The sequence below is a fragment of the Mrakia frigida genome, assembly GCF_051309035.1.
Source record: "Mrakia frigida strain ATCC 22029 unplaced genomic scaffold BDY24scaffold_25, whole genome shotgun sequence".
In the NCBI taxonomy this organism is placed as follows: domain Eukaryota; kingdom Fungi; phylum Basidiomycota; class Tremellomycetes; order Cystofilobasidiales; family Mrakiaceae; genus Mrakia; species Mrakia frigida.
This window is the reverse complement of record NW_027481256.1, coordinates 83,259-109,878: the sequence shown is the minus strand read 5'-3', so window position 1 is coordinate 109,878 and position 26,620 is coordinate 83,259. Positions and strand designations below refer to the sequence as shown.

The window sequence follows — 26,620 nt, the reverse complement described above, 5'->3', positions numbered from 1 at the left end:
CGAGAGAATTGGCGTCGATACTTCTGCGAAGGAGCTTCACCCCTTCCTGCCTCCCTGCGTCGAGCTCGAGGTCGGTCGACTCGACTTCTTCCAATGCTGCTCTTGCTAGTTCTCTTTCTTCGACAAGCCAAGGTCACGAGCAGAGAAAATGTACCCTTCATCGAAACCAAAAGCAAAGCTGCATAGACTTCCAACGGCCGCAAGTTCGTCCTCCCCACTCCTCTGTCCTCCTCGACGAACCCAAAAGGATAGCAAGCTCACACCTGATCCAGCCAGCGAAACGCCAGTCGAAAGAGAAGGTAGCTCGGGTCAGCTCGTCCCGAGACGAAGGAACGAAACAACAATCGAAATCTTCGAACTCACCTCCCCAGCCGACTCCTCTCTTCCTCCCTCTCCCTCTCGTTCCCCAACCTCCTCCTTCTGCTCCTCCGAGCTCGAGACCTCCTCGGGCTGCTTCTTCCCAGCAGGTTTGGCTTTGGCTTCGGCCTTGGTCTTCTATCGATGAAACGAGAACGAAAACAAGTCAGCTCTTCGTTCGTTCGTTCTCCTCCTCCGCCTCTCTTCGAGCTTGCTCACCTTAGCAGCAACAGCCTTCTTCGTCTTCGTCCCACCAGTAGCAGCAGCCTTGGCCCTGGGTTTCGCCTTAGCCTTAGCTTGAGGTTTCGCCTTCGCCTTCGTAGCCTTCGCTTGAGCTTTGGCGGCTCGAGTCTTCTTCGCGTTGGGAGGAATGTCTGCAGCGGCTCGAGCTCGAGTTCGGGGTCGGTCGGTCTGTAGATAAAAGAGGGAAAAGAAAGAGAGGAGTGAGCGAGGGGGGGAGGAAGTGGAAGGAGAGGTCGGGAGCCGGACGAAAAGTGAGACGCGTCGACGAACCTGATCCTGTTCGTCCTCTGGTTCCGACTGCTCCTCGTTTCCTGAAGCCGAAGGGACTGGAGAGGAAGCAGCAGCAGCAGCGGTGGCCTGTTCGATTCAAAGAGCAGAAGAGAACGTTAGCGAGATCGGAAGAAAAGAAAAAACGAAGACCTCGAACGAACCGAAGCCTCAGCCTTCCCTTTCCCCTTTCCCTTCCCCTTCTTAGCAGCAGCAACCTTCTTCTTCGGAGCGGGAACTCTCGTCTTCTTCTTGACGACCGATGAAGCGACATCGACGTTGTCTCCTTCGTCTGCCTCGGTGAGAGCGTCGTCGTCTTCGTCGTTGACGACTGCAGCAGCCGCCGCGGAGGAGGAGGGATCAGGAGGGGCCTGCGAAGCGGAGACCTTCTGCTTCTTGGTGGGAGTAGAAGCGGCAGGTTGGGAAGATCTGGCGAGTTGATCGACTTCTTCTTCGTTGTCGTTGGCGAGTTCGGAGTTGGCTCTCTGTTGGTTTGGAAGGGAGAAGGAGGAAAAGGGCGAGGCGACGCGTGAGTTCTCTCGAGTTCGAAGTCGGATCGAGAAGCAGAGACTCAACGGACCTTGACTCCTCGGTTGTCCATCGAAGCAGCAGCAGATGACTCGGGTTGATCCTCGTCGAGCTGCTCCACGAAAAGGAAAGGAAGAAGAAATCGCAAATCAGCTCGAGCTCGGGGGAGGAAAGGAAAGGAAGAAGAGGGAAAGGAGGAAGCAAAACGAACCTCGTCGATCTCGTCGTCCTCAGTATCAGAATCGTCCTCAGCCTTGGCTCGAGATCCTCCAGCGGCAGAAGTAGAAGCTTCGGGTTGAGCATCAAGTGCAGAATCGGCGGCCTGGGGAGATCAAACCGACGGGAAGCCGGGTCGTCAGTTGGTCGTTTCCTTCGCGTCTCGGTTCCTGCTCGGCCTTGCTCGACCTATCTCCCTGACTCGAAGACAGAGCTCGAATCACGTACCGTCTTCTTCCTTCCTCTCTTGGGCTTCTCGACAAGAGGAACAGCTCCCTCGGCCTCTCTCAATCTGGCGACGAGCTCGTCCTTCTTTCCGCTCTTCTTGAGACCGGCAGCGGCGAGTTTCTGATCGAAGATAAGAAAGTCAGGGCCATCTCGACACCGGAAAAGAGCGGAATTGACAAGAGGAGGCTGGGCGAACCTCCTTGAGATCGGTAGTAGAGAGATCTTCGAGAGGGTCGTGAGGTCCCTGTTCACGTCGCGTCGCAGACGAAGAACGAAGTCGAGGGAGGTCAGTTGGTTTTCGACTTAGAGAAGGAGAACGGGGATAAAGGCGAGCAACGTACGAGAGTTCGAGTAGACTTGTCGGCAGGATCGACTGAATGTCGAAAGAGTGAAACGAGCGTCAGCCTCTGTGGACTCTCGACGAGACTCAGCTGATGGACGCACTGTGCCCTTTCGTCCAAGCGGTGATGACTCGAATCTTGTCGTCCTCCCTGTTCCCGCGAGGTCACAAAGCAGTATCAGCACTCCTAAATATTCCAGGAGGGACGAAAGGAAACGAAGAGCAACGAACGTGAGCGCATCGTATCCATCGATCTCGTCCGGCTGCATTCGTTCAGATCGACGCGACGAGAAGGCGAGATTAATTAGCATGCACTCGTTCCTCTGTCGGTCGTTATCCTTTCGAACGTACGTTGTCTCCCTTGTTGGCGATAGCGTTGGCGATCTGAGTAGGAGTGACGCATCTGAGGAAGAGAGGCGGAGGGAGGTGGAGTCAGTCGAAGAGAGCTCGAGGAAGAGATCAGCGAAGGTCGAGCTCACCCCCAGCATCTGTTCCTCCCACCCCCCACACAAACAACAGAGTCAGCTATCTCTCATCAGAAAGATACGAAGGCGAATAGAACGAACCTCCAGACGATCCCTTCATGCTGCCCGAACTGTTTCCACCCAAACGAAGAGTTCAGGTCAGCTTCATCTCCGCCCTTTTCCTCCATCTTCCCTCCCTCCATTCTCGCTCGTTCCAACCCATCCACGTAGTCAACCACCTCTCGCAGTGAACCCTCCCTTCGCCCTCTCAGTTCGTCGTCTTCGACTCACCATGACCGTAAGCTTCGCTCCCACAGAACCAAAAGGAAAACGCGACCCAAAGTCAGCTCCACTCTCTTCCCTCCCTCCTCTCTTCCGCTTCAACTTTCCTTCGAGGACTCACCCCGAACTTCAAAGCTCCCTGAGGAATCTTGGTTCCCTGTTTTCCATCCCAAAGCGCAAAATCAGTTCAACTCGAAACAAAACGAGACGAGACGAGGGAAAGAGAAACGAGCCTTGCATGGTTTCACCCCTTTTTAATCCCACTCGAACTGCATCAGCTCTCTCGTCTTCCTCTCTTCAGCACTCTCTGGTCCGGGGATCTTACTCACCTTTACAGGCAGCTCGATTCGACTTCGCATACTCCAAGTGAGGTCTGAAGGAACAGAACAGAAGGTCGAACCGTCAGCTCTTCTCCATCATCTCCTCCCTCCTGTCTCGCTCCTCCTTCTCTTCCCTTGTGGCACACGAACTCACTCGTAATCCGCATACTGCCTTCCTCGTCCGGGTCCCATATCGTCATCGTCGAATTCAAAGTCGGACATCTTCGCAAAGAAAGCAAGAAGGGAGGGAGGGGGAGGGGGGATGGTGGTTGGAGGTGAAGTGGCGAAAGAGGGAGAGAGGGGGAAAGGAAAGGTGAGAAGGAATGTTTTGCTCCCGAAGGAAGAGTAAAATTTCTCGGATCAGCCAAAGTATGAGAGAACGTTAGCGCTCAAGAAAGCAGTCAAATGTAGAAACCCTCATCTCATCAGCTCTCTCTACGCCGGTCGTTCTACGCGTCCTCCTCCCTCAACCAGCTCCTCACAAACTCGACGATCTCAGCATGGATCCTTTGAATCCTTGGAGGTTCTTCCAGAGGGTTAGCAAGGCCATTTTCGTCGAAATGATGAACTGCGTCTGAGGAAGTGAACGAGAAAGGAAGGTCAGTTTCGAGTTCGATTCACGTCGCGTCGTGTCGAAGGAAGATTCGAGGAACGCTGCTCACCCTCGATAAGCTTGACGGGACGCAGAATGGTATCGTTTCGCTTGACAGCGTGGTCGGATTGAGGAGTTACTGGACGCCAGGGATCAGCTGGGAAGAAGAAAAGGACGAGGAAAGGAGTGAGCTCGAGTTGGACGCGACGAGACGAGGGAGAGAAAGAGAGAGGGACGAGCAATCTCCATCGATGAAGGCGAGCCGATCCATCTCTAGAGCGTATCCTCCAAGGTCGTTGACGATCGAGATGTTGGGCCAGGTGGGAATTTGGAAGTGCTGGCCGGGAGGGAAGGACTGGACAAGAAAGGAGAGTCGAGAGGTCAGTTCGATGAGAGTCGACCGAGCAAAGTGAGAGGAAGAGACGGACCTGCTGGCAGATCTTGTGGGTATACTCGAGAGTCATCCTGTTCGAGAGGATTCGAGGTCCGGTCAGAGCTAGATGGAAGAAGGAAAAGGAGAGGAGTCAGAGACGGTCGAGGAAGGTTGAGGAGAGGAGGGCAAGGAGAGAGGAGAGGAGAGACGAACGAGCTCCTTGGTAGTATCCTGTTATAGAGGCGTAGATGCGGTGTATCAGTAAGGACTATTGAGGACATTGAAGACGAGATGAAAGCTCGAACGAACCCCATTCGGTGCAGCTGTGGAACGGACGAAGAACAACGAGAGTCATGGACCGTCAGTCGAACAGCTCGCTCTGAAGCGAGACCGGATCGTTGACATACGTTTGGAAGATCCTGAATAGGGTGGAGGAGAAGGAGTGAGGAGACGAGACGAGACGAGAACGATCTGAGAACTTGAGCTCACCAAGCTCTCCAAGGGTTCGCCTCCGCCGAGATGTCCTGGAACTTGGTATCGTTATGAGTTCCAAAGCACTGAAAGATGGAAGAACAACCGGAAAGTATGGTCAGCATCGAAGGGAAAGGGAGAGACGAACTCGACGCGATTGAGTCGACCCACCTCCTCGATATCGATCTTCCCCTTCGCAAGCGCATCCGTTCCATCCTCAGGGCACTTCTTGATCTCATGCTTCTTGATCCAACCCGCGTAGTTCTCCAAGACTTCCCAAGCTCTCTTCTCCTTCGAGTGCTTCCCGACGAGCTTCGACTCGGCTCCGAGCGCGTCGCAGAAATCGAAGAACTTGGTGGATCCAACTTTGGGGTCCCAGTTGCGAGCTTGCCATGCTGAGAGGGGAGAGGAAATGACGGAGGCGAAGCTGAGGAGGAAGGAAGGAAGGTAAGAAGAGGAACGGTGGTCAAGTCAATGCGACGAGAGATGAGGAGAGGAAGAGGAGGGAGGCAGCAAGGGAGAAATCGTACGAACTCGTCGTCTTCGAGAGCCTCGAGGCCGAAGAGCTTCTTGATCTTCTTGGCTAACCGAGGGTGGTCGAGATGAGCGTCGACGATAAGAACGGAGGTTTGGACGTTTAGCATCTTGAGGACGCGTCGAGCAAAAGAAGAAAGAGGGCGTCAGGGACGCGAGGTAGGGAGAGTGTAAGGGAAGACAGCGACCAACGCAATCCTGAGGAGCCCACTGCCTGATAGCATCCATGTAGTCTGTACCGAGGAACGAGAGAAAGATCCGTCAGTTCAAGTTCAAGCGGCGGAAGTGAGGCTGAAGTGAGAAGACTCACCGCTGTAGAAGATCTCGGCTCGGGTGACGGCACTGGAAGCGATTCCTCCGAAGACAAGATCCGGGTAGAGCTTCCTCATATGGGCTGCTCGAGCTCCAGCGTAACTGAGAACGAGGAAGGGGAACGACGCGTCAGATCCAGCGGCCTTCTCCTCCCGACAAGTCGATCCTAACGGACAGCTGTCTCTCCGAAGAATAACAAAACTCACCTGCCACCGTAGTAGATCCATTTGGTAGGTCCCTCAGCCGTAAGGTCAACGCCCTCGAATCCCTCAAACTCGACTCCTCGCATAAACTCGGCTGAGTCTTCCAGTGCCTCGCCGTTGTTGAGCCACCTGAGTGAATCCGTGGAGAGGTTGTGGTTGGGGAAGTAAGGGAACGACTCTCCGTAGAATCGATGTTCGAGGACGACGGGGAGACCGTTGGTAGCCTGTTAGGGGGGAGGAGGAGGGAGGAAAGGAAAGGAGAGGAGAGGTCAGCGACGTCGGAAGGAAGAAAAGATCGAACTGGTTCTCCCTCTCTCCTCAGAAAATAAGGGAGAAGATGGGGTTTCCCAAACTCACCCTAGCGAGAATGTCCAAGATCCCAGTCTCCAAGAACGGAAGACGGTTCGCTCCGCTGGTCTCTCCTCCGTCTAGGACGATCACAGGCCCACCGGCGACGAAATGTTCTGGGTTGAACCAGTATCGTTGACAGAACGTCTCGTTGGTGATGGAAGGGTCGGTTGTGGGGAAGTGGGTAATGGGTTGAGGGAAGCAGTGAGCTTTCCATTTGGGAGGAGAGGAGGAGGAGGAGAGGAGGTGTTGAGATCTGAAGGAAGAGAGGGAAGGAAAGCAGCAGTCAGCTTGAGCTTGATCGAAGCGAAACTCGGAGAGGAATGAGCTAGGGGCACGACAATTATATCGCGACCTTCGTGATTTTCTAAAAGAAGGGACAAAGGGTGCAGGAGGAGGAGGGAGAGACCCATGCGAGCTCTCAGAATCGAGCCTCGGACATGTCCTCCCACCCGTGGTCGTCGTTCTGATCTCGTAGGCCTTCTCGATTCTTGAAGCACTAACTTCCAAGCTCTCTGAAGTCCCCCATTCTAACGAAATGAGAGACATGGACGAGGAAGGGCCGATAAGATCGAAGTTGAGCTCGAAAGAACAGCAACCTCGACCTCCTCCCTCCTTCCTTCCTCCTCTAACCTTCTTCCTCCTCCCCTCCCACGCCCTCTGTCGCTTGTTCGAGACTTCCCCACCATCTCTACACCTACGAACAAGTTGTAAGCCCCCCCAGTAGACTCAGAGACTCACCCTTGATCTCCAGCGACAAACTCATCGAGCTGAGCGCTCTCCAAGTTCCCGATCGCTTCTTTGGTCAAAGCCTTGAAGAGCCCGACCTGAGGAATTCCTCCTCGAAGGAGATTCGTTTCCTCTTGATAGCCAAGATGAGACGCTGAAGCCGCTGTTGCTGCGACGAGAAGGAGAGAGAGGATCATCTTTGGAGATGGTGGTCGTTAGAAGGGAACATCGAGATTCGGATGAACGCGTGAGCTCTTCAGATCTTTGTCTCTTCTCTGACGCTACTCTTCTCGGGATGAATGTGCAAAAGGTATCAGCCTCAGAAAACCTAAACTTTCATGAAGATTTGGAACCAGCTAAACTAGGGAAAGGGCTGGTCTCCAAGGCAACTCGCCGCCTTCGGTCGAGCTCGTTTCAACTCCTCCTCCCTCCCTTCTTTGTTGATCCCAAACCCCCACCACCCTTTCCCTTCTCAAAAGAGAGAATATGCTCTTCTCTTTCTCCTTTCTTCTCGCTCCTCTTCTCCTCGGAGCAGCAAGTCGCGTCCAAGCCGTTCCCCCTGCCAACCTCTCCTCTTCAGCCCTCCTCTTCAGCGACGCCCTTCAACAATCTCCTCTCTCCTTCCCTCCTCCCTCCTCCCACCTAAGGAACCTCCCAGACCTCAACGACGCATCCATAGAAGAGCTGCAAGACGGACTTAGAAGCTCGCTCTTCACATCCGAAGAACTCATCCTCGTTCGTTCAATAGGCCTCGACGGAGTCAACCGCGAAGAGATCAAGCTCACATCCTGCTCCCTCCCTCCCTCTTCACCCAACCCCTCCAGGCCTACAGGAAGAGAGCCGACTCCGTCTCTCAGCTACAATCCATCATCGAGTTCAATCCTCATGCAGTGGAACAAGCACGGGATCGAGATTTTGTGCGCGAGAGAGCAAGGGAGGAAGGAGGATCAACGGAGGTCGACTTGGGAACGATGTGGGGACTGCCAGTTTTGATCAAAGAGTGCGCTCCGTCGCCCCTGCATTTTGCTCTGAGATAAGAAGTTGATCAACCACTTTCTCCAGCAATATCGTTCAGGCCGATCCCGAGATCAACTCGACAGCTGGCTCGTTCTCTCTCGTCGGCTCTCTCTCTCGCCGTTCTGCGACCCTCGTCAAAAAGCTCGAGGAAGCTGGAGCTGTGATTCTGGGGAGAACGAACATGGATGTGAGTTCGCAGATTCGGCTTGCTCTGGCATCGTGCGCTCTCTGACTTTGAACTTGTAGGTTTTCGCGAATTGTGGAGGAGACCCAGCCCTCCGAAATTCGACGTCGTTCATCGACCTTTCTTGGGGATGGAGCCCGAGGGGAGGACAGACGCTCTCGCCTTTCAACGAGTGTGAGTGTCATACATGTACCCTTAATTTTGACTGAGCTGAACTTCCCTCCTTCTTTTATCTAGGGGGGAATGTTCGTCCTCGTGTTCCTTTCGCCCATCGATTGTGAGACGCGTCGAGCTGACCTCCTTCTCCTCCTCGTGCGAACAGGTCTGTGGCTCGAGTGGAGGTGCAGGAGTCGCTGCTTTCCTTTCTCTAGCTCCTTTGAACTTCGGAACCCAGACTGGATGGTCGATCGAGTGTGTGAGTTGATCTTCTGCTCCCTTTTCCTCCACCTCAGCTCCTCCTCGCCATTCAGAATCGACTTCTCAGTCGGGCTGGAATTGATTTTGTTTAAAAGCCTGCTGACTACGTTTTTCACTCTCCTTTCCAGCCGTCTCATCGAAACGGAATCGTCGGTCTTCGTCCGACCTCAGGTCTCACGTCGCGTGCAGGAATCTTCCCGCTCGGTCCTTTGAGAGATACGCCAGGCCCGATGGTCAAGAGTGTTCGAGAGGCAGCCATTGCCCTATCCGTCATTTCTGGTGAGTCGTTGCTCTTCGAAGACGTCTGGAAGGGGAAGCTGATGGCGACGCGTCTTTCTCTCCTTTTCAAAAGGTCCGGATCCCCTCGACGCTGCGACGTCTCAGCAACCCTCACAGCTACCAAGCTACCTCTATGGATTGGATGAGTACTCACTAGTCGGTAAACGTATCGGCGTCCTGCGAGAAGGGTTCTTGAACTCGAGTGCAACTTCAGAAGTTGCTTTCGAGGCTTTGGCTGCCACGATCAAGACTGTACGTACGTTTGATCTTCTTCCTAGCCTCTCCGAACTTCTTTACTGATAGAGAACTTAGCTGACGCCCCGGCCTCTTTCGTCTGCTTCGTTATTTTCAGCTTCGAGACGCTGGAGCGGAGATCGTCGATCCCTTCCCTTACAACTTCACCGCCTGGACTGAATGGACTGAGAACGAGGGCGCTGAAGCTGGGAAGGTAAGGCATTGTATCCGTACAGTCTCTCAGATCTTCAGTTAGCTCATCAGCTCCTTATCTTCCTCCGCAGGTGATCTGGGAACGGACTGAGAGAGAAGCGACGGACGACTTCCTCTCCTCCCTCCTCTACTCGCCACACGCTCGGAACGTGGAGAGCCTGCGAGATTTCATTGTATCTAATCTACAAGAGTCTCCTATGGGACACGAGGCATGCGGTCAACTGTGAGTCTTTCCCTCGACTTCAACGCGTCGATCTTTGTCGTCTGACTTCGACCCGTCGATGCGACCGTTTTCTCTCTCCCTCTTCAGGTTCACCACCCTTTCAAACGTCTCCCTCTCTACGCCAGTCAACGAAACCTACTTCCCTCTCGTGTACTCGGCGATGGAGCGATTCTCTCCCGAGAAGGTCATGGACGAGCTCAACATCACAGCCGTCACTGGGTTGTTTCATCCTGCGAGAGGGTTGAAGGGAGGAGGTAAAGTGGCTGCGATGACTGCGGCGTTCAACCTTCCTGGACTTACCCTTCCTGCTGGGTGGTGGGGAGAGGGAGAGAACGTGGGGAGGAGGAGCGAGGAGGAATGTGCGTTCATTGACGACACGCGACGACTCAACTCGAAGCTGATCAACTCTTTTCCCCCTTCTGTCACTTCGCTCAGACGTCTACCCGCTGGAAAACATGCCTTTCGGAGTCAGTTTTGTCGCTCGAAGGTGGGACGAGCACACGCTCCTGAAGGTAGGTCGAGCGTACGAGATCGCTGTGGGAGGTCCTCAAGTTTGGCGAGAGGAAGGCTGGAAGAGGATTCGGAAGGGAGTAGAGGTTGCTTCCGGGTGGGATTAAATAGTTACCTAGACGATCTTCGGAGTTAATATCTACAATTTTGAGCCTGTGTCGCAGGGAGGAAAACAGCAGGGATCGACGACAGTCTGAAAGTCAGAAGGAGTCTCCTCTTTGTCTCGCCACCAACACCCATCCACCTTCCCTCCCAAAACCCAAAGCACCGAACTATGCCTCAAGAGCTCACCTCCTCTATCAAGCGCACTCCCCTCAAATCTCCTTACTCGAAACCAAGTCCCTCAACCCCCGCCAAAACAGCTCTTCCTCCTCCCTCACCCTCCTCGTCTTCCTCTTCCTCCTCCTTCGTTCTCACCTTCGGGAAACACAACAGAACCACGCTGGCTGCCCTCGACCGAGGAAATCTCAACTGGATCATCTCCAAGCAGATCTACGATGGCAAACCGACCCTCAAAGCTGCTCTCATCTCGGAAGGATTCATGACGGAGGAAGGACAGCCAGGAGCGAACAGAGCAACCTTGAGCTCAGGCTCTATTTATATCTGTATCTATAGATATGTGATAACGAATCTACTTGTCGGGCTTCAGGAGGGCAAGCTGTTGAGGCAAGAGGGCTTACGTCGAAATGAGACGGTCACGACGCGTTCTTTCGCCAGCCTTCAACATCACCAGCGATGCAGATCGCGAAATTGTTGTACCTATCCCATGTTTAAAGATAAAAGCGCTTGTCCATCCCTCTCTCTCCGTCCCAACTCAGTCTGCCAACCTCCTCTCCGTCCCGTCCTCGTCAACAAAAACGACCAACGCGCCCAACCTCTTCTCTGAAGAAGTTCTCCCTCTGCCACCTGCCTTCCCAGCCGTCTCCCAAATCTTCCTAAACCTCTTCTCCATCAATTTCGCTCCTTCTCCTCCTTCACCTCTCCTCAACTCGAGCCTCTTCAACCCCTTCCACCGCGACTCCCACTCGAAGTCCTTCGACCCTCGAAGCAAACAGTCGTACATCGAGTCCGCCCTCGACTGCGATCCGGCATCCTTCCTGAACTCGACGATGAGCGTTTCGACCGTATCGAGGGAGGAGAAGGCGACGTTTCGAACGAGGTTGTTCTCCGTGGGTCGAGGATCATCCAGAACGAGGTCGCCAACCATGTGAATCGTTCGAAGGTTGGGGAGAGAGAGAATAAGAGGATCTGTTACGATTCCGAGGAGGGAGAGTGTGCTGGAGCGACGATGATCTTTCCAGAGTCCTGAGGAAGGCGGATGAGGGAAGGTTGAAGTTGGAGAGGCGAGGTATCGGAGAGTCGTGACGGAAGGGAATTGGGAAAAGAGACCTTCTAGGCGGCCTTGGGATATCGATTGATAGTTGGGAGGAGGGACGGAGATGCTGTCTTCGAAGGCGAGGGGACCAGAAGGATCGAGGATCCAAGATTCGATCAAGCGATGGGAGAGGACGAGCGTTCGGAGGGAAGGGAGGTCGAGAAGTTTGGTCGTAGAAGACCAGGCTAGGGGAACGAAGGAGAGCGTGGGTCAGCATTGGAATCGTCGAGTCGCCATCAAGGTCGAAGAGGCGAGGGGAGATTGAAGAAAGAGGGAGGAAGAGTCGAACGTCGAGCTCACCATCTTTCTGCTCGTCCAACCGATCCAGCTCCAGCTCCTTCACCCATTTCCCATATCCCTTCCCTTCTCGCTCTGAAGGAACCAACAACCCCTTCCAACCGAGCATGCTTTGGTACGATGCGAAGGTGGCCACTCGAACGTATCGGAAGAGGAGAGGGGTTCCAACCTCATGAAGGAGGGAGCAAGCAAGCAGGGCTGCAGGTCGATTGGGTCCGTTGGGTTCAAAAAGAACGTAAGAGAGGATCTCGGATAGAGTCTCGTTGGGTAGAGAGAGGAGGGTTCGTGGGTTGCTGGCCATTTGTGAAGAGGGGAAGGAGGAGGAGAGGAGGAGGGCAAGAGACGTCGTCGAGAGGGAAGGCAGCTGGGAAACGGGAACAGAAGATCATCAGAAAGCTGGGTTTTGGCTAGAGAGGAAGGTACGAGCACTCACTGTCTATGCGACGAGCAGCGCTTGAACGAGAGGAGTATCTTCGAGGGTTTGAGGAGAAGGTGACCGTTGGAAGCTGGAGGGAGAGAGGGAGGGAGGTCGAACGAGAAGCTCACCTTCCCCTCCCCTAACAGAACCGTTCCAAAAAGGGAATCGATCGGGAAACTCTGGGGTCCCCCACCTCACAAAGTACCAAACCCCTTCCCTAATAACCTCTCCTCTCTTCTGCCAACCTAACCTTTGACTCCCGTTTCTTCGTACACCAACCCGTCCCCGAGAACTTCAGCACCGGATCTAAGCAGGAAGAGCGGGACGATCAACATCCAAAGTTGTCAGTTTTTCTGGTCATTTGAGTTGGGGGTTTAGCTCAGTTGGTAGAGCATACGCTTAGCATGTGTAAGGTCGTGAGTTCAATCCTTACAGCCTCCATTTTTTTGGCTCCCGAAGAGCTCTGTTTTGAAGGAGGGGGGGGGGTCGAGGGGTTTGATTCTCTTTCTTCTTGCCTTCGTGCGATTTTTTCGAGTTGGTTCTCGAGAGATATCTAGACTGCGAGTCAGACAGACGAAGATGTGAAAGTCAACGGAAGGTCCAGGATGAGGAGGGCGAGATGGCTGAACGATCCAGGGGAAGAGAAGGCGGTCGACGCGTGTCGTTTTGGTCCTTCGGGGGTCCTCAGGGTGGGAGAGAAAGAAGATTTGAGAGAAGGAAAGAAGAGAGATGAAGGTTCAGGTGAATCTCTCGGAAGCTGGGCCTGTAGAAAAAATGCAGGCGAAAAGGCAGGGCGGGAAAGTCAGTTGGTCGTCGCCCGCCGGCGCGTCGATTCGGTCGAAGTAAGTTTGCTTCCTTCTTCCTTTCATTCATTCTCAGAACTCTATCGCTGTCTTCTCCTGCTCACTATGATTTATACACTAGCTCATTCACATCACATATCTATGAATTCCCTCGTCGACGTCTATCGTTAACACCCGTCTTCTTCCTCCAGCTGTTCTGTCCCGCCTTCGTTTCCTAATCTCCTCTCCCACTTTCGCAACCTCTGGCTAATGTTCGGCCTCACATCTGATCATCTACCCCCGAGCATGCTAGCGCCCAAAGCCGCCCGCCCGACGTCTCTGCTGCTTTCTCGTTTGCGCTCGATCTTGCTGATGGATCGCAGAGTCCAGCCCATCCAAGAAAAATCCTGATCTAGACTGTAAGGTAGTAAGAAAGCCATGATAAAGTAGCCGGACGATCTAGTGTAGAAGGCGAGTCGGCCGTTAGAAGATTAGGTGAGAAGAAAGCGGTCGTCGCGTGTCGTTAAATCGTCGAGAGTCGTTTGAGTATAGAAATGAAAAGAGAGTTGAAATGAAGGAGTGAAGATGCCGAGAAAAGTCCAAGCGAAGGTTATCGGAAGTTGAGCTGGAGAAGAAGGAAGGAAACAGGAGCAGAAGTTAGCGAACGAAGAAGAGACGCGTCGAGTCAATCGCTTCATCGTTCCACTCACCTTCAGCAGGAACATGAGAATGTTCATCAAGACGTGTACGCTCGTCCAGCCTAGGGGAAACCGTAAGAAGACGGATTCAGTTGGCGTTGAAGATGAGGGAAGCGAAAGAAGAACGACTCGAACTCACCGCACGCCGAAACGAGCTCAGGATACTCCTTCATCACCCCGAATCCGATCCCGTTGATGTCCACTTTGAAGGCGAACTTGCAGATGAGTCGCATGACGAGCGAACTGGAGAGTTCCGAGGCCTGGACGAGGAAGAAGGGAAGAGTCAGTTCGTCGTCCGTTCGAACCTCGAGAACGATTGACCGTTCGAGCACTCACCCAGATGACGCTAGAAGCCCAGAAGGTGAATTGGAAGTTGTAAGGGTCCTCTGGATTGTCCTCAAACCTGAAGAAGGGGTAGACGGCGGAGTTGGGGCCGTAGTGAAGGATTGCGAGCCAGCCGCTGTGAAAGGAAGGAGAAGAAGCGACGGGTCAGTTCGAGGACGGGAGGGAAGCAGAGCGAGCTCGAGAAGTAGACGAACAGGAATCCGACCATCGAAACCTGGAGGAGGAGGGAGGAGAGTCCAGCTGTCAGGAAGCTAGCGAGAGGAAGCTGAAACGGAGGCTGAGTCGAACTCACGTTCTGAGCGATCGACCTCGTATGAACGTTGATGGCGATTCCTTCTCGATGCTCTTCGAGAGTCTTGGGATAGCCGACGAGGAAGACAAGAGCACGGTGGAAGAAGCTCGTCATTTGAAGAGGGAAAATGATGATCATGCCGATGGTCGAGAGTGTTTGGACGACGATGACTGGCAAGGGAAGACAGAGGCGAAGGAGTCAGCGAAGAGGATCGACGAACGATGGAATGGAGGCGCGGACATACAATCGGCTGGAAGAGGGGAGCAAGAGAGAAGAAAAATCAGCTCGACGTTCCGAGGAAGGGTTGTAAAGGAGAAGGGGAGGAAGCTCACCAGGAGATCGAAGTCGAGCAAAGAGGTTTCGATACTGCAGCGAAAGGACGAGGAATCAGTACGGCGCATTAAAGACGAAGTGAAGAAGGAAAGAGACTGTGAAAGCTCACGAAGACGAAGCTGGAACGAGAAGGAAGCGTACGAGTCAGTCGAGCCGACGCGACGAGATCGAAAGGGACCGGAACTCACTAAACCAGCGACGAAAAGTACTTGAACAGGAAGAGCAGACCCTTGGATCGAACTTTGTTTTCGAGGATTTGAGACGAGACGATGCTCAGCGTCTAGGGCGAAAGCGAAGAAGCCTCGAGTCAGTCGCTAGATCGAAAGGAGCGACGAGGCCTGACTCACTGTCGTCGTTCCGACCCACTGCGAATGGAAGAGGAGAAGAGAAGGTCAGGTTGAAGTACACCGAAGAAGGAAGAAGGTCGACTCACAGACCACACCCAGATAGCAGCATCGACGGAGGTGTGAGGAAGGGTGCTGAGGTAGATCGACGTGTACGCTGTGGGCGACGAAGAAGACGGACTCCTTTCAGTAAAGCTCAGTTGAAACAAAAAAGACTAAGACTCACCTTGGCCAGCAATCAAAGCGAAGAGAGCAGTAGCGAGAGCGGCCATAAACCAGAGAAAGCGCAAGTAGGAAGCTGGGATCCTTCGAGCAAGCTGACGGGAGAGGAACGCCTTCTGAAGGTTGGTGAGGGAGTGACGGTAGAGATGACGCTGAAGCAAAGAAAGACGGGGATGAGTCAATTGAACGAGAGGTGTTTGAGACGAGAGAAAGAGAAGAGACGGACCTTGTCTCGTTTCAAAACCGAGAAGCACACGAGGGCGGGACAGGCCATCGTTCCGAAGGTGAGGCCAATCCAGAAGGCTGTCGAAAAGTAGAAATCAGCTAGGTTAATCTTCGAGACGTCGCGAAGAAGAGTTCACTCACTCTTCCTCTCCCAATCCGTTCCTCGGTCTCCTCCCTCCTTCCTCCCTCCCGCTCCGATGAGATCGAGATCGTGAACCAGCCAGCCCAGCGTCAACGCTGCTGCCCAGAAGAAAAAGTAGCTGACGGCTCCTCCGATTCGTTTGGGCCACCAGTTGAGTCGATAGAGATCGAAGATCTTGGTAGTGAAGAGGAGAGCGACGTGAAGGTAGACTGGAGAGACGACGCGTCGAGATGGTCAGCGATGCCTCGTCGAGGGAGAAGCGATAGGAGACGGCTCACCTCCGTAGTAGAAGAGCAAGAAGAAGAAGAAGTTGAGGTCGAGAGGAAGCAGAGTGTCGTCATCGTCGCCGTCGGGAGGAGGAGCGTCGGGGGTTGTTTCGTTTCGAGAGGAGGAGGAAGCGAATCGAAGGAGGAGCGACGCGACCTTCCCGGGTGCGAGAAGGGTTGCCGAAGGAGTCCAAGGAATCGGCCAGTGTCGAGACCAGGGTGTAGGCCAGTGCCAGCTATCTCCAGGTTGATACCTGTCGAGGCAAGAGAAATAAACAGAGGTGAGTCGAAGCGACGAAAGGAAGAAGACGTGAGGAGGGATTCGAGCTCACGGATCAGCGACGGGGAAAGGGACTGCGACCCAAAGCCATACCTGATAGAAGAGCGAAATAGAAGCGTCAGTCACATCTGGAAATAGACTCGTTTGATATTCGCAGATGCTACTCACGACTAAACAAGGCAGAACGACGAGGACGGTCCATCTCTTCCACCAACTCGCCAACCAACCCTCGACTCGTTCCCGACTCGGCTGAGGGAGGCAGAGAACGAAAAGTCAGCTTCTTCTCCTTCAACGTACATCTCTCTCTACCGTAAGCTCAAACTCACACGCATCACCACCAACCACCAACCTCCCGTCTCTGAATCGTGAGGGACGACCATGCTGACTCTCCTCGGCCTTGGAACGGCTTTTCCAATTTGGGAAGGAGAGGTCGGAGGCGGTGTCGACGCTGCTGGTATGCGTGCAGACTGGAGAGAAGTTCTGGGTGGTCGAGGAGCTCGAGAGGATGATGGGGAGGGAGCGATGTGAGCTTTCTGTGAAGAGGAGCAGGCAGGAGAGGAAGAGGGTCAGTTCGTCTCGAAATCAGACGACGAGCGAACGAGCTGGTAGATAGAGTGACCCCGAAGTGGAATCAATGCTATCCCATCAGCTAGTTTACTGCCTCGCCAGGCTTCAAGAAGCAGGCAGTAAACAGGAAGAACAAGCAGACGCGAGGCTTCGTTCAAGCTCAAGCCTCAAGGGGTCCTGACTTCCCCTTCCATGCCCTTCCCCTCCATCGCAGCAACTCCTCGAAAGAGCATATCAAATCCAGCACCTCTCTCCCAGTAGCACAACTCACAAATCGACCAGCCGTCACAACATCGTCTGCAGACGAAACAACGAGAAACGAAACAAAGGTGGTCAGCTCATCAGCTCGGACCTTTCCCTTCCCTCCCTCTCTCCCCTCCCTTACGTCTTCCAGCCCCCTCGAGCGACCCATCTGAAGCCAGAAAAGGGAGTAAATGCACTCACCTGATAATCACCAAGCGTACAAGAAGGATCAAAAAGCCAAAAAGGAAGCTGGTCAGGACGAGGCGAACGTTCGCCTTCGAGCTCGAGCTCGCTCGCTCGCTCGCTCCCTCCTTCTCTTTGCCCTCCAGGGACCGTCAAGAACCAACGCGGAGGACTGGAGCAGAGAGAGAGAGAGATCCCTCACCTGTAAAGATCACCAAAGAAGTAAGAAGAGCACTGGTCAGCTTCGAAGGGTCCTTTCGAGCCCGTTCTCAGCCCTCCTTCTCCTCCCTCCCTCCCTCCCTCCTTCTTTCCTCCCTTCCCTCCTTTGGACCTGAGGGAACTAACCTTTCCAAGTAGGTCTAGCATCCTCTCCTGTTCCTTTGGAGAAAGGTTCGAACATCGGCCTTGGACTGAGAAAGAAGAGAAGAAGAGGAGGGAGCAGCTGATGGTTGAGGAAACGAAGCGTCGAGCTCATCACTCGGCGACGAGGCAGGAGCAGCTCATGGTCCAGCTTGAACATTTTTTCTTCGTCGAGAAAACAAACAAACAGAGAAAGAAGCAAAGCAAAAAGTGACGATGCATCGTATCGAAAAAGGGTCTCTACTCTAGTCTAACTCAAACCGAAATCTCCAACGAAAACCAAAACGACCTCTCTCCCTCTCTCTCCCCTAGTCTACGAATGGAACGTCATCGACTTGTTCCCCTTCTTAGTCTCGGCCATCGACATCGGCGGTTTCTTGAAGTCTCCAAACTCGACGTAGGCTGGCATATCCAACGAAAACACAACCAACCCAAAAGAAGTCAGCTTCGTTTTCTCGATCTCGACCCCTCCCGCCTCTTCCCTCCTCCCCTCCCCAACCAAACCAAAGAAAGGGGGAAAACGAGGAGGGTAGCACACTCACGAGTCTTTGGTTTCCTCGTCTTCTTGACCTTGATACTCTTGCTCAACGCAGCGGCCGCTCCTGCTCCTCCCTTGACGGGATCCAACCCGTTCGGCGCCGTCGCATAGTCGAACTTCTTCTTCTCTCCTCCTTGTTCAACCCCCACCAGGGAGTCCTCCACGTCGTCGGCGTCGGCGTCGACCTCCTCGACTGCCGCCTTCCCCTTCCCCTTCGAAACCGACGACTGCTCAGCAACCTCGTCAACGTCCATCGCCTCCTCAGCTCCTTCAGCAACCAAAGCCTTCTTGTCTCTCTTCCTCTTCTTGATCCTCGGTTGACCGACGGTGACGACTTCGTCCTTCTTAGGGATGGGGTTGACTTTCGTGGTCGGAGCAACGACCGGAGTGGTGGTGGTGGTCGTGGAAGAGGAGGAGGAGGTGGAAGGGAGAAGACGAGCGGAAGCGGGGACGAAGGGGATTTGTTCGGGTGCTGAGAGGTCGGGTTGGGGAGCTTGGGGAGGAGGTGGTGGTGGCTGCGATTCAAAAAATGAAAGAAACGGAAGGTCAGTACGGGCGGGAAAAAAAACGACGGAGGGAGGACGGGAGAGAAACGCGACGAACGTTGATCGAAAGGTTGATCCTCTTCCTAGCAGCTAGGAACCCCGAGCTTCGAGTACTCGACGACGAAGGCTGAACGACAGTGGAAGCAGCAGCAGAGACGGCAGGTCGAGGGATGGAAGTGGAAGGGGAACCGAAGAGGGAGCTCTTGGTGGCGATGAACGCAGCGGGAGCGGGAGCGGGAGCGGGAGGGGCGTCGAGGAGGGTGGTCTTGGACGAGACGAGGGTGGATCCGAACAGGGAGGATTTCTTGGCGATGCTGGAAGTGGGAGTGGGAGTGGGAGTGGGAGTTTCGGTTGAGGAGAGGGCTGGGGAAAGGAGAAGAAAAGAGCGAAAACGCGTTAAACGACGACGCGTCTTTCGAGAGAGAGAGAAAGGAAAAAAAGAGAGAAGCTAGACTCACTCGACAACATATCCCAAACGCCCAGCACAATCTCCGTCGGCTTCTTGCTCCCTCCCACCTCGATCTCCTGCTCTTTCTCCCTCTCCTCCATCACCACCTCCCTCCCACCACCACTCCCACTCTCCCCCTCCGCCTCCTCCACCGCCTTCCTCACCACCTCACACAACTCCTCCCCTCTCTCCCTCACCGCCGCCGTCATCGGCTGGAGCACCCTCCCCAAAGCCTTCCAACTCGTCGGTCTCGCTCCCGCCAACGTGAAGATCTGATGATTCGGCAACACCCATCTCGTCGACTCGTCCTCCTTCCTCGCCACGTGATCCCTCCACTCGTGCACTCGACGGAAAACAAACCCTTCCAGTCTCGCAGCCGATCCGAACGGAGGGTTCTCGAGCATGCCGAGTTTCCCCCATTTCTTGGCTAGGAGACGGTACCCCTGGGGACCGGAGCCGTCGAGGGAGTCGTAGAGCTCTCGGGAGTAGCGACGACGGCAGGTGTCTTCGGAGCGTTGGAGGACCGTTCGGAGGAGGTGAGGCGTGGTGAGAGGGGTTGGGGTGGCGATCGAGGAGGAGGAGGAGGAGGAGGAGGACGAGGAGCCGTCGGGAGGAGTGGGGGACGAACGAGGGGAGGAGCGAGAGATGAGCGCGTTGAGGAGCGAGTCGTAGATGTAGAGGAGGTAGTGGGTGTCGGACCGAGCGTAGTGGAGCATCTCGAGAGGGAGAGGACGGATCCGCCAGTCGGCGATTTGGTACCGTTTGTCCGGCGTGAAGTCGCAGTAGAGGGAGAGGAGCGAGGCGAGGGAGTGGGAGGGGAATTCTGGAAAGGAGGGAGGAGAGAGAGAGAGCACGAACATCAGCGAGAGGGTTGGAAGGAAGAACGAGGAAAGGAGAGAGAGAAAAAAAACGAACCGAGAGCTTTCGACGCGTGGTAGGTATCGAACAGGTTGACGACGTAAAGATCGAAATCCTGTTGAAGCCAGATGATATCCGACTCGGCTCCGTGGAAGATCTAAGTTCAAAAAAGTCACCAAGAAAACCAGGATCAGCTCCAAAGTCGCGTCCAAAACAAACTCAATCGAACGACTCACCTTGACGATCCTCGGATCAGCCAACACCTTTCCAAACTCGCTCATCCCGCTTCTCACCTCTGGCACCACCAGATCCACCACCCAATCCTCGCTCCCTTTCCCACCTTTCCCTCTCGTGCTAACCTGCATCAAACACAAGAAGCCTCCGTACGTCCTGAACGAGTGATGTTCGAGATCGATCGCGACGTGGGTCTCGGTCTCCAACCTGGCGATCAACTCCCTCAGACCAGCGAGAGTGGTGATGTAGGTGAACGGGACCTCTTCGAACGAGGCTGGAGGAGTAGGCGTGGTTGGGACGGGAGCGAGGAGGGAGGAAGGGTAAGGGATGTGGGCGAGTTCGTACGTGTACGGGTGAGGAGGAGGAGGAGGAGGTCCTTTCGAGTTGGGAGCGAGAGTTGAGGATCCATCGGTGGAAGGAGGAGGAGGGGAAAGAGGAGCTTCGTAAGGAGGGTAAACGTAGTCGAGAGGGACTTGGGAGTGATGCTTGACGAAAGAAGGAGTGAGCGTGGACGAGTAGGTTTTGTAGACCGAGCTCAGGTCGACGGGGTCGGTCGGTGGGTCGAAGAGGAGTTGAGGTTTCGGGATGGAAGCGTTGGTGATGGAAGTAGGCAGTCGAGCGGTCGAAGGAGGACCGTTCAGGTTGATGGACGAGTTCTGGAGGAAACGAAAGACGCGTCAGGACGAGAAAGGAAAAGGAAGCGCAAAGAGCGAGAGCGAGAGGGAGAGAGACAAACCTTTGAACGGGCTGTTTCGGTTGGGATGATGGGGATCGAAGGAGGAGGAAGTTTTCCGAGAAAGTTGTCGAGGCAGGTGTCCTAATGAACGAAGAAAAATGTTGGAAAAAGGTCAGCTTTTTTCGAGGAAAGTTTGAGGCTCGAAAGCGACCTCGAATTCGTGTGTTGATGAGCTTCGTTCCTTCTCTCCCTCCTCCCTCTAGATCTCCTCCCTGCCAGCTCCCTCGTCTCCATGACAACCTCCAAACAGGAACAGCTCGAACTCACCGCTCTCTCCAAAAGAGTATCTATCCCCTCCCCTACGTCCCTCTCAAACTCATCCACCAACCCTTCCTCCTCCCTCTTCCTCTTCTTCATCCCTCCTCCCGCTCCTCCTCCTCCATCCTCCCTCAACCCTTCCACCAAGCCCAACAGACCTTCGAGCACGCCCCAAACCCTCCCGCTCGCTTCGTCCAGTCGAGTAGCGAGCTTGGCGTCCACCGAGCGATGGAACGCGATGTCGGACGGTTTGGGAAGCGAGTGAGCGAGAGTCGTCGTCGCTTTCAGGTGCGTTTGAAGGGAGGACAGGTACGTCGGAGAGGTCGGAGAGTGAGGCGAGGCTCGAGGAGGCATGGCTGCGGACGGAGGAGGACGGGCTTCCTAGGAGGGAGGGAAGGCAAGGGAAGGGAAGGGAGAGTGAGAGAAAGAGAGAGGGAAGGAGGGAAGGAAGGAAACGAGCTCGAAGAGTTGAGCTCGACGGAATTTTGATTCCCGCAGCTCAATTTCTTCCCCGTCTTGAAAAACTTCACAGACCGAAAGGACTATCTCAGAGCTGAAAGAAGACATTCGTGTATCGAACTGAAAGAAAGGTCGTAAATCGTTACTGCTAGAACTGAACTAAACTCGTTTTTCGCTCTCCTCGACGCGTCAACTCAGAGCCCCTTTCCAGCTCCCTCAAGATCCCTTCGATGAACGAACGCTCCGGTTTGGTCGTCCCAGACGAGTCCGTGAGGTCCCTCGCCGCTCATGCTCGTAGGATCGTACGCTCCGGGGGTGTTCGCCTTCTCGACGGCTGGGGTGGAAGAGGGAGAGACGCGTCGTCGTCGTCAGTTTAAGCAGGGAAGAGGAAGGAAGAGAGGGGACGAACTGGGTTGGGCTTGAGTCTGAGTCTGAGCTTGAGTCTGGTTGTTGGAAGCTGAGGAAAAAAAAAAAAAACAAAGACTGATCAGTTTCGGATAAAAAGCGAGCAAGAAACCAAAGAGCGACGAACCAGAGTCTCTCCCTTCTCCTCCTCCAGCTCCTCCAGCAGCAGCAACAGCTCCCAACTCCCCAACTAAGCAAACCCAACCATCATCAAGTCAGCTCGCTCATTCTTCTCACACACCCTCTCTCTCCATAGACTCACTCTGCTCAACCTTCCCAATCCCCTGATCCCCCAACCCCTCCCTCTGCATCTCCTGCTTCTCATCCGGAAGCACAGCCACCCCGGCTTCGTTAGGCGTCCCAGGAAGACTTCCTACGCCGCCGGTTTTGGAGACGAAGCTGGCTGCGAAACCGAGGGATCGAGAGACGCGGGTCAGTTCCACGAAAAAAAAAGAGGGAGAGAACGAGGACAGGATAGGAAAGGGAACGAACGAGCGACGATGTGTTCATGGTGGTGCTTGTGGTGGTGCTTGTGGCCGTGAGGGTGGTGGGAGGACTCGTGTTCGTGTTCGTGCTCGTGGGAGTGGGAGGATTCGTGGGTCGGAGCGATGGACGAGGGGAGGGAGGAGGAGATTTCTGGGAACGAGAGCGAGTCAGTTCAAGGTTGTTTCGAGACGAAGGGAACCAAAAGGGGTTGGGAGCTCACTCTCGGCGATTCCAGGTCCGGAAGATCGATCTTGATCTTGACCTCGGGTGAGGGAAGGAACCGAGGGGAGGGAGGAAGCGACGCCTGGGTGAAAAAGGAGAGGGCGTCGAGTCAGTGAAACGCTCGAAAGGAAGTGAGAAAGGTACGATGAACTCACTCGAAGCGACTCCCTGACCTCCACTGGTGGTCTGGGAAGCGTTCTGATCTTTGTTCGAAGAGAGGGCGGAGGTCGCCTCTGCGCCGAAAACAGAACGAGAGAGGTCGTCAGCGACGGAAGAGCTATCTTTTCGAGACTGGTAATGAAACTCACTAGCGAGGTATCCCTCAGAGCTCTTGTCTCTCTCAGGAGCGAAGGTAGGCTCTCGAGTTGGGAAGGCTTGAATGAAAAGAAGAGGAAGCGAGTCAGCCTGACGCGTCGCAAGCTCTCGACGAACTGCCAGCGACTCCTTGAGCGCTGGGGATGCTGGACTGAGCCTGAGGAGTCTGACCTTCGTGAGAAGTAGCACCTTCCTTGGTAGTAGACGAGAACGAAGGAAGGGAAGAGGTGACGCCTTTTCAAAGAAAAGAAAAAAAGACGAGGGGATCAGTCGAGGAAGAAACGAGAAGAAAGGGAAAACAACGTACTGGAAGCGATACCTTGGCCTCCTTCCTTAACAGAGGTGACGGTTCCGTTGCCGGTGAGAGAAGCGGGAGCATTGGGGAGGTAGGAGCTGAGGCCTGGGGAGGAGGGAGGAGGGAGGAGGAGAGGAACGAGGAAGGTCAGTTCGACGCCTTGTTGGAGGAGACGAGGCGAGAAGCTACGAACCGCTAGTAGCAGAAGTGGTCTCTTCCTTTCTCTCTCCTCCAGCGACAGCTCCCGTTCCTCCAGCAGCGAAAGATCCAGGCTGAGCGTCCTTGGTGAGGTTCTCTGAAGGAAAGAGAAGCTCTTCGACTCGTCAGCACTTCTGTCCTCGTTTCCTTCCCCTCCTCGCCTTTTTTTTTCCTTCTCTCCATGAAAACTCTAGGCCGTAGAAGAAAGAGAAGGACTCACCGACGTCCCTCTTCTTCTCCTCCTCCGTCTTGATGTCAGTTCGGACGGCAGGATCAGACGACGTTGAAGCTGCTGCGACGGTGGGAGTGGGAGCAGGTTCTCCTCCAAGAGCGACGGGGAGAACGGATTTGAGAGCGTTGGCTGCAGAAGAGAAGAAGAAAGAGGAAAGAAGGAGAAGGGAAGGGAGGGGAGTGGAAGGTCAGAGATAAGGAGGACGGGGAGAGAGCGGTGGGGTGACGGAGACGGAGGACGAACTGGCAGTTTCCATCGTTTGAGGTGGTGGAGTTAGGTTGTGGTTGAGCGAGGAAGATGGGTGGTGGTGGTTGGAAGAGAAAAGAGAGTGGAGAAAGCGAAGAAGTTTGAGAGATGGGGGCGAGGAGAGGAGGCAAAACAGAGAGCGTCAGAGGGATCCCGGGAGGGGTCTCTGGAGATCAAGGCAAATTTACTACCCAGAGATATGAGTAGCTTGCTGTCGAAGAGTCTTCGCCAAAAATGGGGGAAGGGAGAAGAGGAAAGGAGGGAACTTACAGCAACATCGAAGACGCGTCGCTGGCCGTCTGCCTCAGTTTCCCGTCCTCCCACCCGTCCCTACAAGTATCGTCTCACAATCACCCTTCTACACGAAGACGGAGATCATAATGAAGAAAAGTAGCTCACATGAATCGTTAAAGGAGAAAGAGAACCGAAAAGAGACGAAACGAAACGAACAAAGAAGAGAAACCAAAAGATCTCCCAAACCCAACCTCCAACAGATCCTCCTCCCCGGTTACAAGACCACGACGAAGAACTACGACGACTTCCAAAGAAGGATGGCGATCTGGCCGAGGTAGAAGTAGATGAAGTGCTTGGTTTCTGTAGGTGGGAAGGAAGAGAGGGAGAGGGAGGAGGTGAGCTTCGATTCAAATCGAGCTCGGAAACGGAGAGCGACGGTGAAAGAGCTCCACGGATCTCGAAGAGAGAAGGCGTCTGAGAGCAAGTAGACAGGATGACCAACCGTGTGTGACAAAGGATCCGTAGCTGAGAGGAGAGAGGAAGAAGAGGAAAGAAGGTCAGGTCCAGCGTCGTTCGTCGCAGCAAGCTCTAACGCAAACTCATAGACTCACTTCTTTCCCACGACGCAGTTCCAGCATCCTCCGTATCTGAAAGGGTCGAAAAAAGAGCAGAAAGAAAGCAGGGCGAGTGAGCTTCTTGGTTCCTTCGCGTCGTCGTCTCTCCCTTGAGTTCCCCATCTCGTCCGACGCCTTGAGCTGGACGTACCGTCGGTCAAACTCCTTCTTGAGGTGCATAGCAATGTCCTAGATCGACCAAAGAGACCGACAAGCGAGTCAGATACGGGTAGAGAGGAGACTCGAAGTCTCTCTTCGCGACGCACCTTCTCGATGTTGTACTTCTCCAAAGCAGCACTAGCAACATCGACCGCTTCCTGAGCGAGATCGTCAGACATATCGATGTTCTTGATGATGGCTGAACGAGTGGTCACTCCTACTCCTCCAGAGGTCGATACACGACCTGGTGTCGCTCCAGGGGCAGTCTCAAGAGCGGAGGCGGGAGAGTTGTTGCTGACAGGGAGCTGTTCGGCGGAGGTGGTTGGGGCGGACATGGTTGGAGGCGGTGAGGTGGACTGTAGAGAGATGAAGGAAGGCAAAGAGAGAGCGAAAGAGAGTCAGGACGGGATACGAGAGGGAGGAAAGGAACGAAGGGTGGGAAGGAGGCGAGGTGAGGTCGACGTTGCGGCTCCTTTGGAGGGCGATGGTCGAAGGGAATTGGATCCAACGACAGCTAGGCTAGCCAAGATGCAGATCACACCTCTAGAGCTGGTCTGTAGGGGGAGGTAGACGTCCAGAGAAGGAGAGAAAATGGGCTTGACAAGGTGAAGAGCTCGGCCCAACGTCGAGCTCTCCTCCCTTCCCTTCCAAGCTCACTCTCCCTACCTCCCTCCCTCTCCCGTTCATCTCTAGCCAGACTGCAAGCCGTAGATCGGCTCCTGAGGTCTTATCCCATCGTAAGATCCATCCAAGATGGAAGGAGAACGAACCTGGAGGAAGGGAGGAGAAGCGAGGGGAAGATGGGGAGGTCGGAGGGGAAGTCGAAGGGGAGGAGTTGATGAGGGCTGTAGGAACAGGAAGGAGGGGAGGGATCAGCTTCAGAATTCTACAGAGCCTCTATCGACAGGAAGAGCGCACGAGGGTCTTGTAGACTCACTTTTGGACTGGAGAGGGAAGATTGGGGATGGGAGAAAGGGAGTCAGCTCGAGGGAAGAGAGAGAGGGGGATTTCGACGAGCTCGCAGCCCTTTCCCTCCCTCCCTCCCGACCACAACAACAGCACCAAAGCAACCTTTCCAAAAGAAGTTCCTCTCACTCATACGTCAGATCTACTGGTTCCATCAGTTTCTCAACCGATGAGCTGTTGAATCGTGCGCTGCTTTCTTGCTCAGTCCTCTCTCCGACTCCTCCCCGTCGCTCCCTCTTTCCTCGCCCTTTCACCAATCCCACACGCTCTTTCGGACTTTCGGACTTCGATGGGGAGCTCAAACGTCGTACCTTCGCCTCTTGTACTCAAGGCGAGCCAAAGGCAGCTGAACTCGTCCAAGGCGGACGACCTCCCTCTCTTCTTCCCTTTCCCTCTTTCTTGCGATACTCTTCAGACGGTCTTCTCCCTCCCCCACTGTCTTGCCCACCAGATGATAAACCAGCATCGGTTCACGCCAGTTCAGCTTTGACTCGGCGCCTGTCGTCAAGCTTTTAAACCCTCTCGACGCTCGACGCTTTCGTTCCCTCTCGCCCTCACCCTCATCGCACGCCTTGCTTCGAGCAATCACCCTCGGCTTACATGGTAAAGCCATACCGATCGTTATCGCACTACTGCTCCGTTGGAGCGACGCGAGAAGCGCTTTGCGGAAGAAAAGGATCACGACACGCGACGCGACGGTTTGCTCGCCAGCTGAAGCCGAGTTCCAGAGGTTCTGTTGTACGTCTCACAAACTTCGGTCTTCTTGAAGCAATCCTCTTTCTTCTTCGGGCTTTTCTCGGTCTCTACGGGCGTCAAATCGCTTCAACTATCCCTCGGATCCGCCGACGCGTCGGTCAGTTCGTGCCCTGTCTTCGTCTCCTCTTCCCCCTTTCCATTTATCACCTTCAACCTTCAA

The 26,620-nt window shown here is 54.4% G+C and overlaps 8 protein-coding genes and 1 non-coding gene across 9 annotated transcripts; 2 read left to right on the top strand and 7 right to left on the bottom strand.

The window, feature by feature from the left end:
• Positions 1-154: 154 nt before the first annotated feature.
• BDY24DRAFT_131500 (SAP domain-containing protein) lies at positions 155-3,342 on the bottom strand. Its single transcript, XM_076636003.1, has 18 exons — positions 3,255-3,342; positions 3,047-3,082; positions 2,935-2,946; positions 2,746-2,774; positions 2,659-2,667; positions 2,531-2,582; positions 2,411-2,442; positions 2,284-2,330; positions 2,181-2,212; positions 2,036-2,083; positions 1,840-1,959; positions 1,607-1,717; positions 1,448-1,507; positions 1,032-1,352; positions 871-957; positions 577-768; positions 364-495; positions 155-263 (listed from the first exon to the last, which is right to left on the bottom strand). Exons 1-18 carry the CDS (start codon positions 3,282-3,284, stop codon positions 258-260), a joined length of 1,356 nt encoding a protein of 451 aa, XP_076494627.1. The 5' UTR covers positions 3,285-3,342; the 3' UTR covers positions 155-257.
• A 309-nt stretch (positions 3,343-3,651) lies between these two features.
• Positions 3,652-7,024, bottom strand: BDY24DRAFT_395947 (serine carboxypeptidase S28-domain-containing protein). Its single transcript, XM_076641383.1, is given in 15 exon segments — positions 3,652-3,819; positions 3,908-3,994; positions 4,078-4,192; positions 4,266-4,333; positions 4,424-4,441; positions 4,520-4,541; positions 4,679-4,682; positions 4,700-4,767; positions 4,853-5,108; positions 5,216-5,325; positions 5,408-5,448; positions 5,526-5,629; positions 5,734-5,954; positions 6,088-6,334; positions 6,820-7,024. The coding sequence occupies 15 exon segments, from the start codon at positions 7,002-7,004 to the stop codon at positions 3,695-3,697; spliced, it is 1,671 nt and encodes a 556-aa protein (XP_076494626.1). The 5' UTR covers positions 7,005-7,024; the 3' UTR covers positions 3,652-3,694.
• A 239-nt stretch (positions 7,025-7,263) lies between these two features.
• BDY24DRAFT_395944 (amidase signature domain-containing protein) lies at positions 7,264-10,040 on the top strand. Its single transcript, XM_076641382.1, has 12 exons — positions 7,264-7,542; positions 7,632-7,807; positions 7,870-8,011; positions 8,071-8,182; positions 8,246-8,253; positions 8,331-8,423; positions 8,554-8,704; positions 8,778-8,956; positions 9,057-9,152; positions 9,223-9,374; positions 9,462-9,733; positions 9,810-10,040. The coding sequence occupies exons 1-12, from the start codon at positions 7,294-7,296 to the stop codon at positions 9,989-9,991; spliced, it is 1,812 nt and encodes a 603-aa protein (XP_076494625.1). The 5' UTR covers positions 7,264-7,293; the 3' UTR covers positions 9,992-10,040.
• Positions 10,041-10,645: 605 nt separating this feature from the next.
• On the bottom strand, positions 10,646-12,079 carry BDY24DRAFT_395941 (uncharacterized protein). Its single transcript, XM_076641381.1, has 3 exons — positions 11,990-12,079; positions 11,560-11,875; positions 10,646-11,444 (listed from the first exon to the last, which is right to left on the bottom strand). The coding sequence occupies exons 2-3, from the start codon at positions 11,855-11,857 to the stop codon at positions 10,699-10,701; spliced, it is 1,044 nt and encodes a 347-aa protein (XP_076494624.1). The 5' UTR covers positions 11,858-11,875; positions 11,990-12,079; the 3' UTR covers positions 10,646-10,698.
• A 263-nt stretch (positions 12,080-12,342) lies between these two features.
• On the top strand, positions 12,343-12,415 carry BDY24DRAFT_t81. Its single transcript has one exon. It is a non-coding gene; the product is annotated as a tRNA-Ala (tRNA).
• A 746-nt stretch (positions 12,416-13,161) lies between these two features.
• On the bottom strand, positions 13,162-17,337 carry BDY24DRAFT_395930 (uncharacterized protein). Its single transcript, XM_076641380.1, has 20 exons — positions 17,242-17,337; positions 16,230-16,436; positions 16,072-16,152; positions 15,956-15,996; positions 15,636-15,877; positions 15,357-15,566; positions 15,217-15,293; positions 14,995-15,142; positions 14,858-14,925; positions 14,772-14,789; positions 14,613-14,704; positions 14,534-14,543; positions 14,424-14,457; positions 14,336-14,341; positions 14,092-14,261; positions 13,994-14,013; positions 13,791-13,914; positions 13,594-13,714; positions 13,467-13,516; positions 13,162-13,381 (listed from the first exon to the last, which is right to left on the bottom strand). Exons 1-20 carry the CDS (start codon positions 17,260-17,262, stop codon positions 13,367-13,369), a joined length of 1,755 nt encoding a protein of 584 aa, XP_076494623.1. The 5' UTR covers positions 17,263-17,337; the 3' UTR covers positions 13,162-13,366.
• Positions 17,338-17,454: 117 nt separating this feature from the next.
• On the bottom strand, positions 17,455-21,417 carry RRP6 (exosome nuclease subunit RRP6). The gene is made up of 8 exons (XM_076636002.1): positions 20,883-21,417; positions 20,616-20,696; positions 19,882-20,535; positions 19,703-19,802; positions 18,798-19,610; positions 18,398-18,702; positions 17,799-18,309; positions 17,455-17,658 (listed from the first exon to the last, which is right to left on the bottom strand). Exons 1-8 carry the CDS (start codon positions 21,225-21,227, stop codon positions 17,570-17,572), a joined length of 2,898 nt encoding a protein of 965 aa, XP_076494622.1. The 5' UTR covers positions 21,228-21,417; the 3' UTR covers positions 17,455-17,569.
• Positions 21,418-21,462: 45 nt separating this feature from the next.
• BDY24DRAFT_395922 (uncharacterized protein) lies at positions 21,463-24,044 on the bottom strand. Its single transcript, XM_076641379.1, has 13 exons — positions 23,729-24,044; positions 23,474-23,614; positions 23,249-23,350; positions 23,068-23,160; positions 22,932-22,994; positions 22,754-22,819; positions 22,601-22,678; positions 22,444-22,527; positions 22,230-22,373; positions 22,000-22,140; positions 21,865-21,927; positions 21,742-21,789; positions 21,463-21,666 (listed from the first exon to the last, which is right to left on the bottom strand). Exons 1-13 carry the CDS (start codon positions 23,739-23,741, stop codon positions 21,527-21,529), a joined length of 1,176 nt encoding a protein of 391 aa, XP_076494621.1. The 5' UTR covers positions 23,742-24,044; the 3' UTR covers positions 21,463-21,526.
• Positions 24,045-24,260: 216 nt separating this feature from the next.
• On the bottom strand, positions 24,261-25,073 carry DYN2 (dynein light chain; the record flags this gene model as incomplete). The annotated part of the gene is made up of 5 exons (XM_076637506.1): positions 24,261-24,325; positions 24,468-24,490; positions 24,577-24,612; positions 24,731-24,768; positions 24,846-25,073. 5 exons carry the CDS (start codon positions 25,071-25,073, stop codon positions 24,261-24,263), a joined length of 390 nt encoding a protein of 129 aa, XP_076494620.1.
• Positions 25,074-26,620: the final 1,547 nt, after the last annotated feature.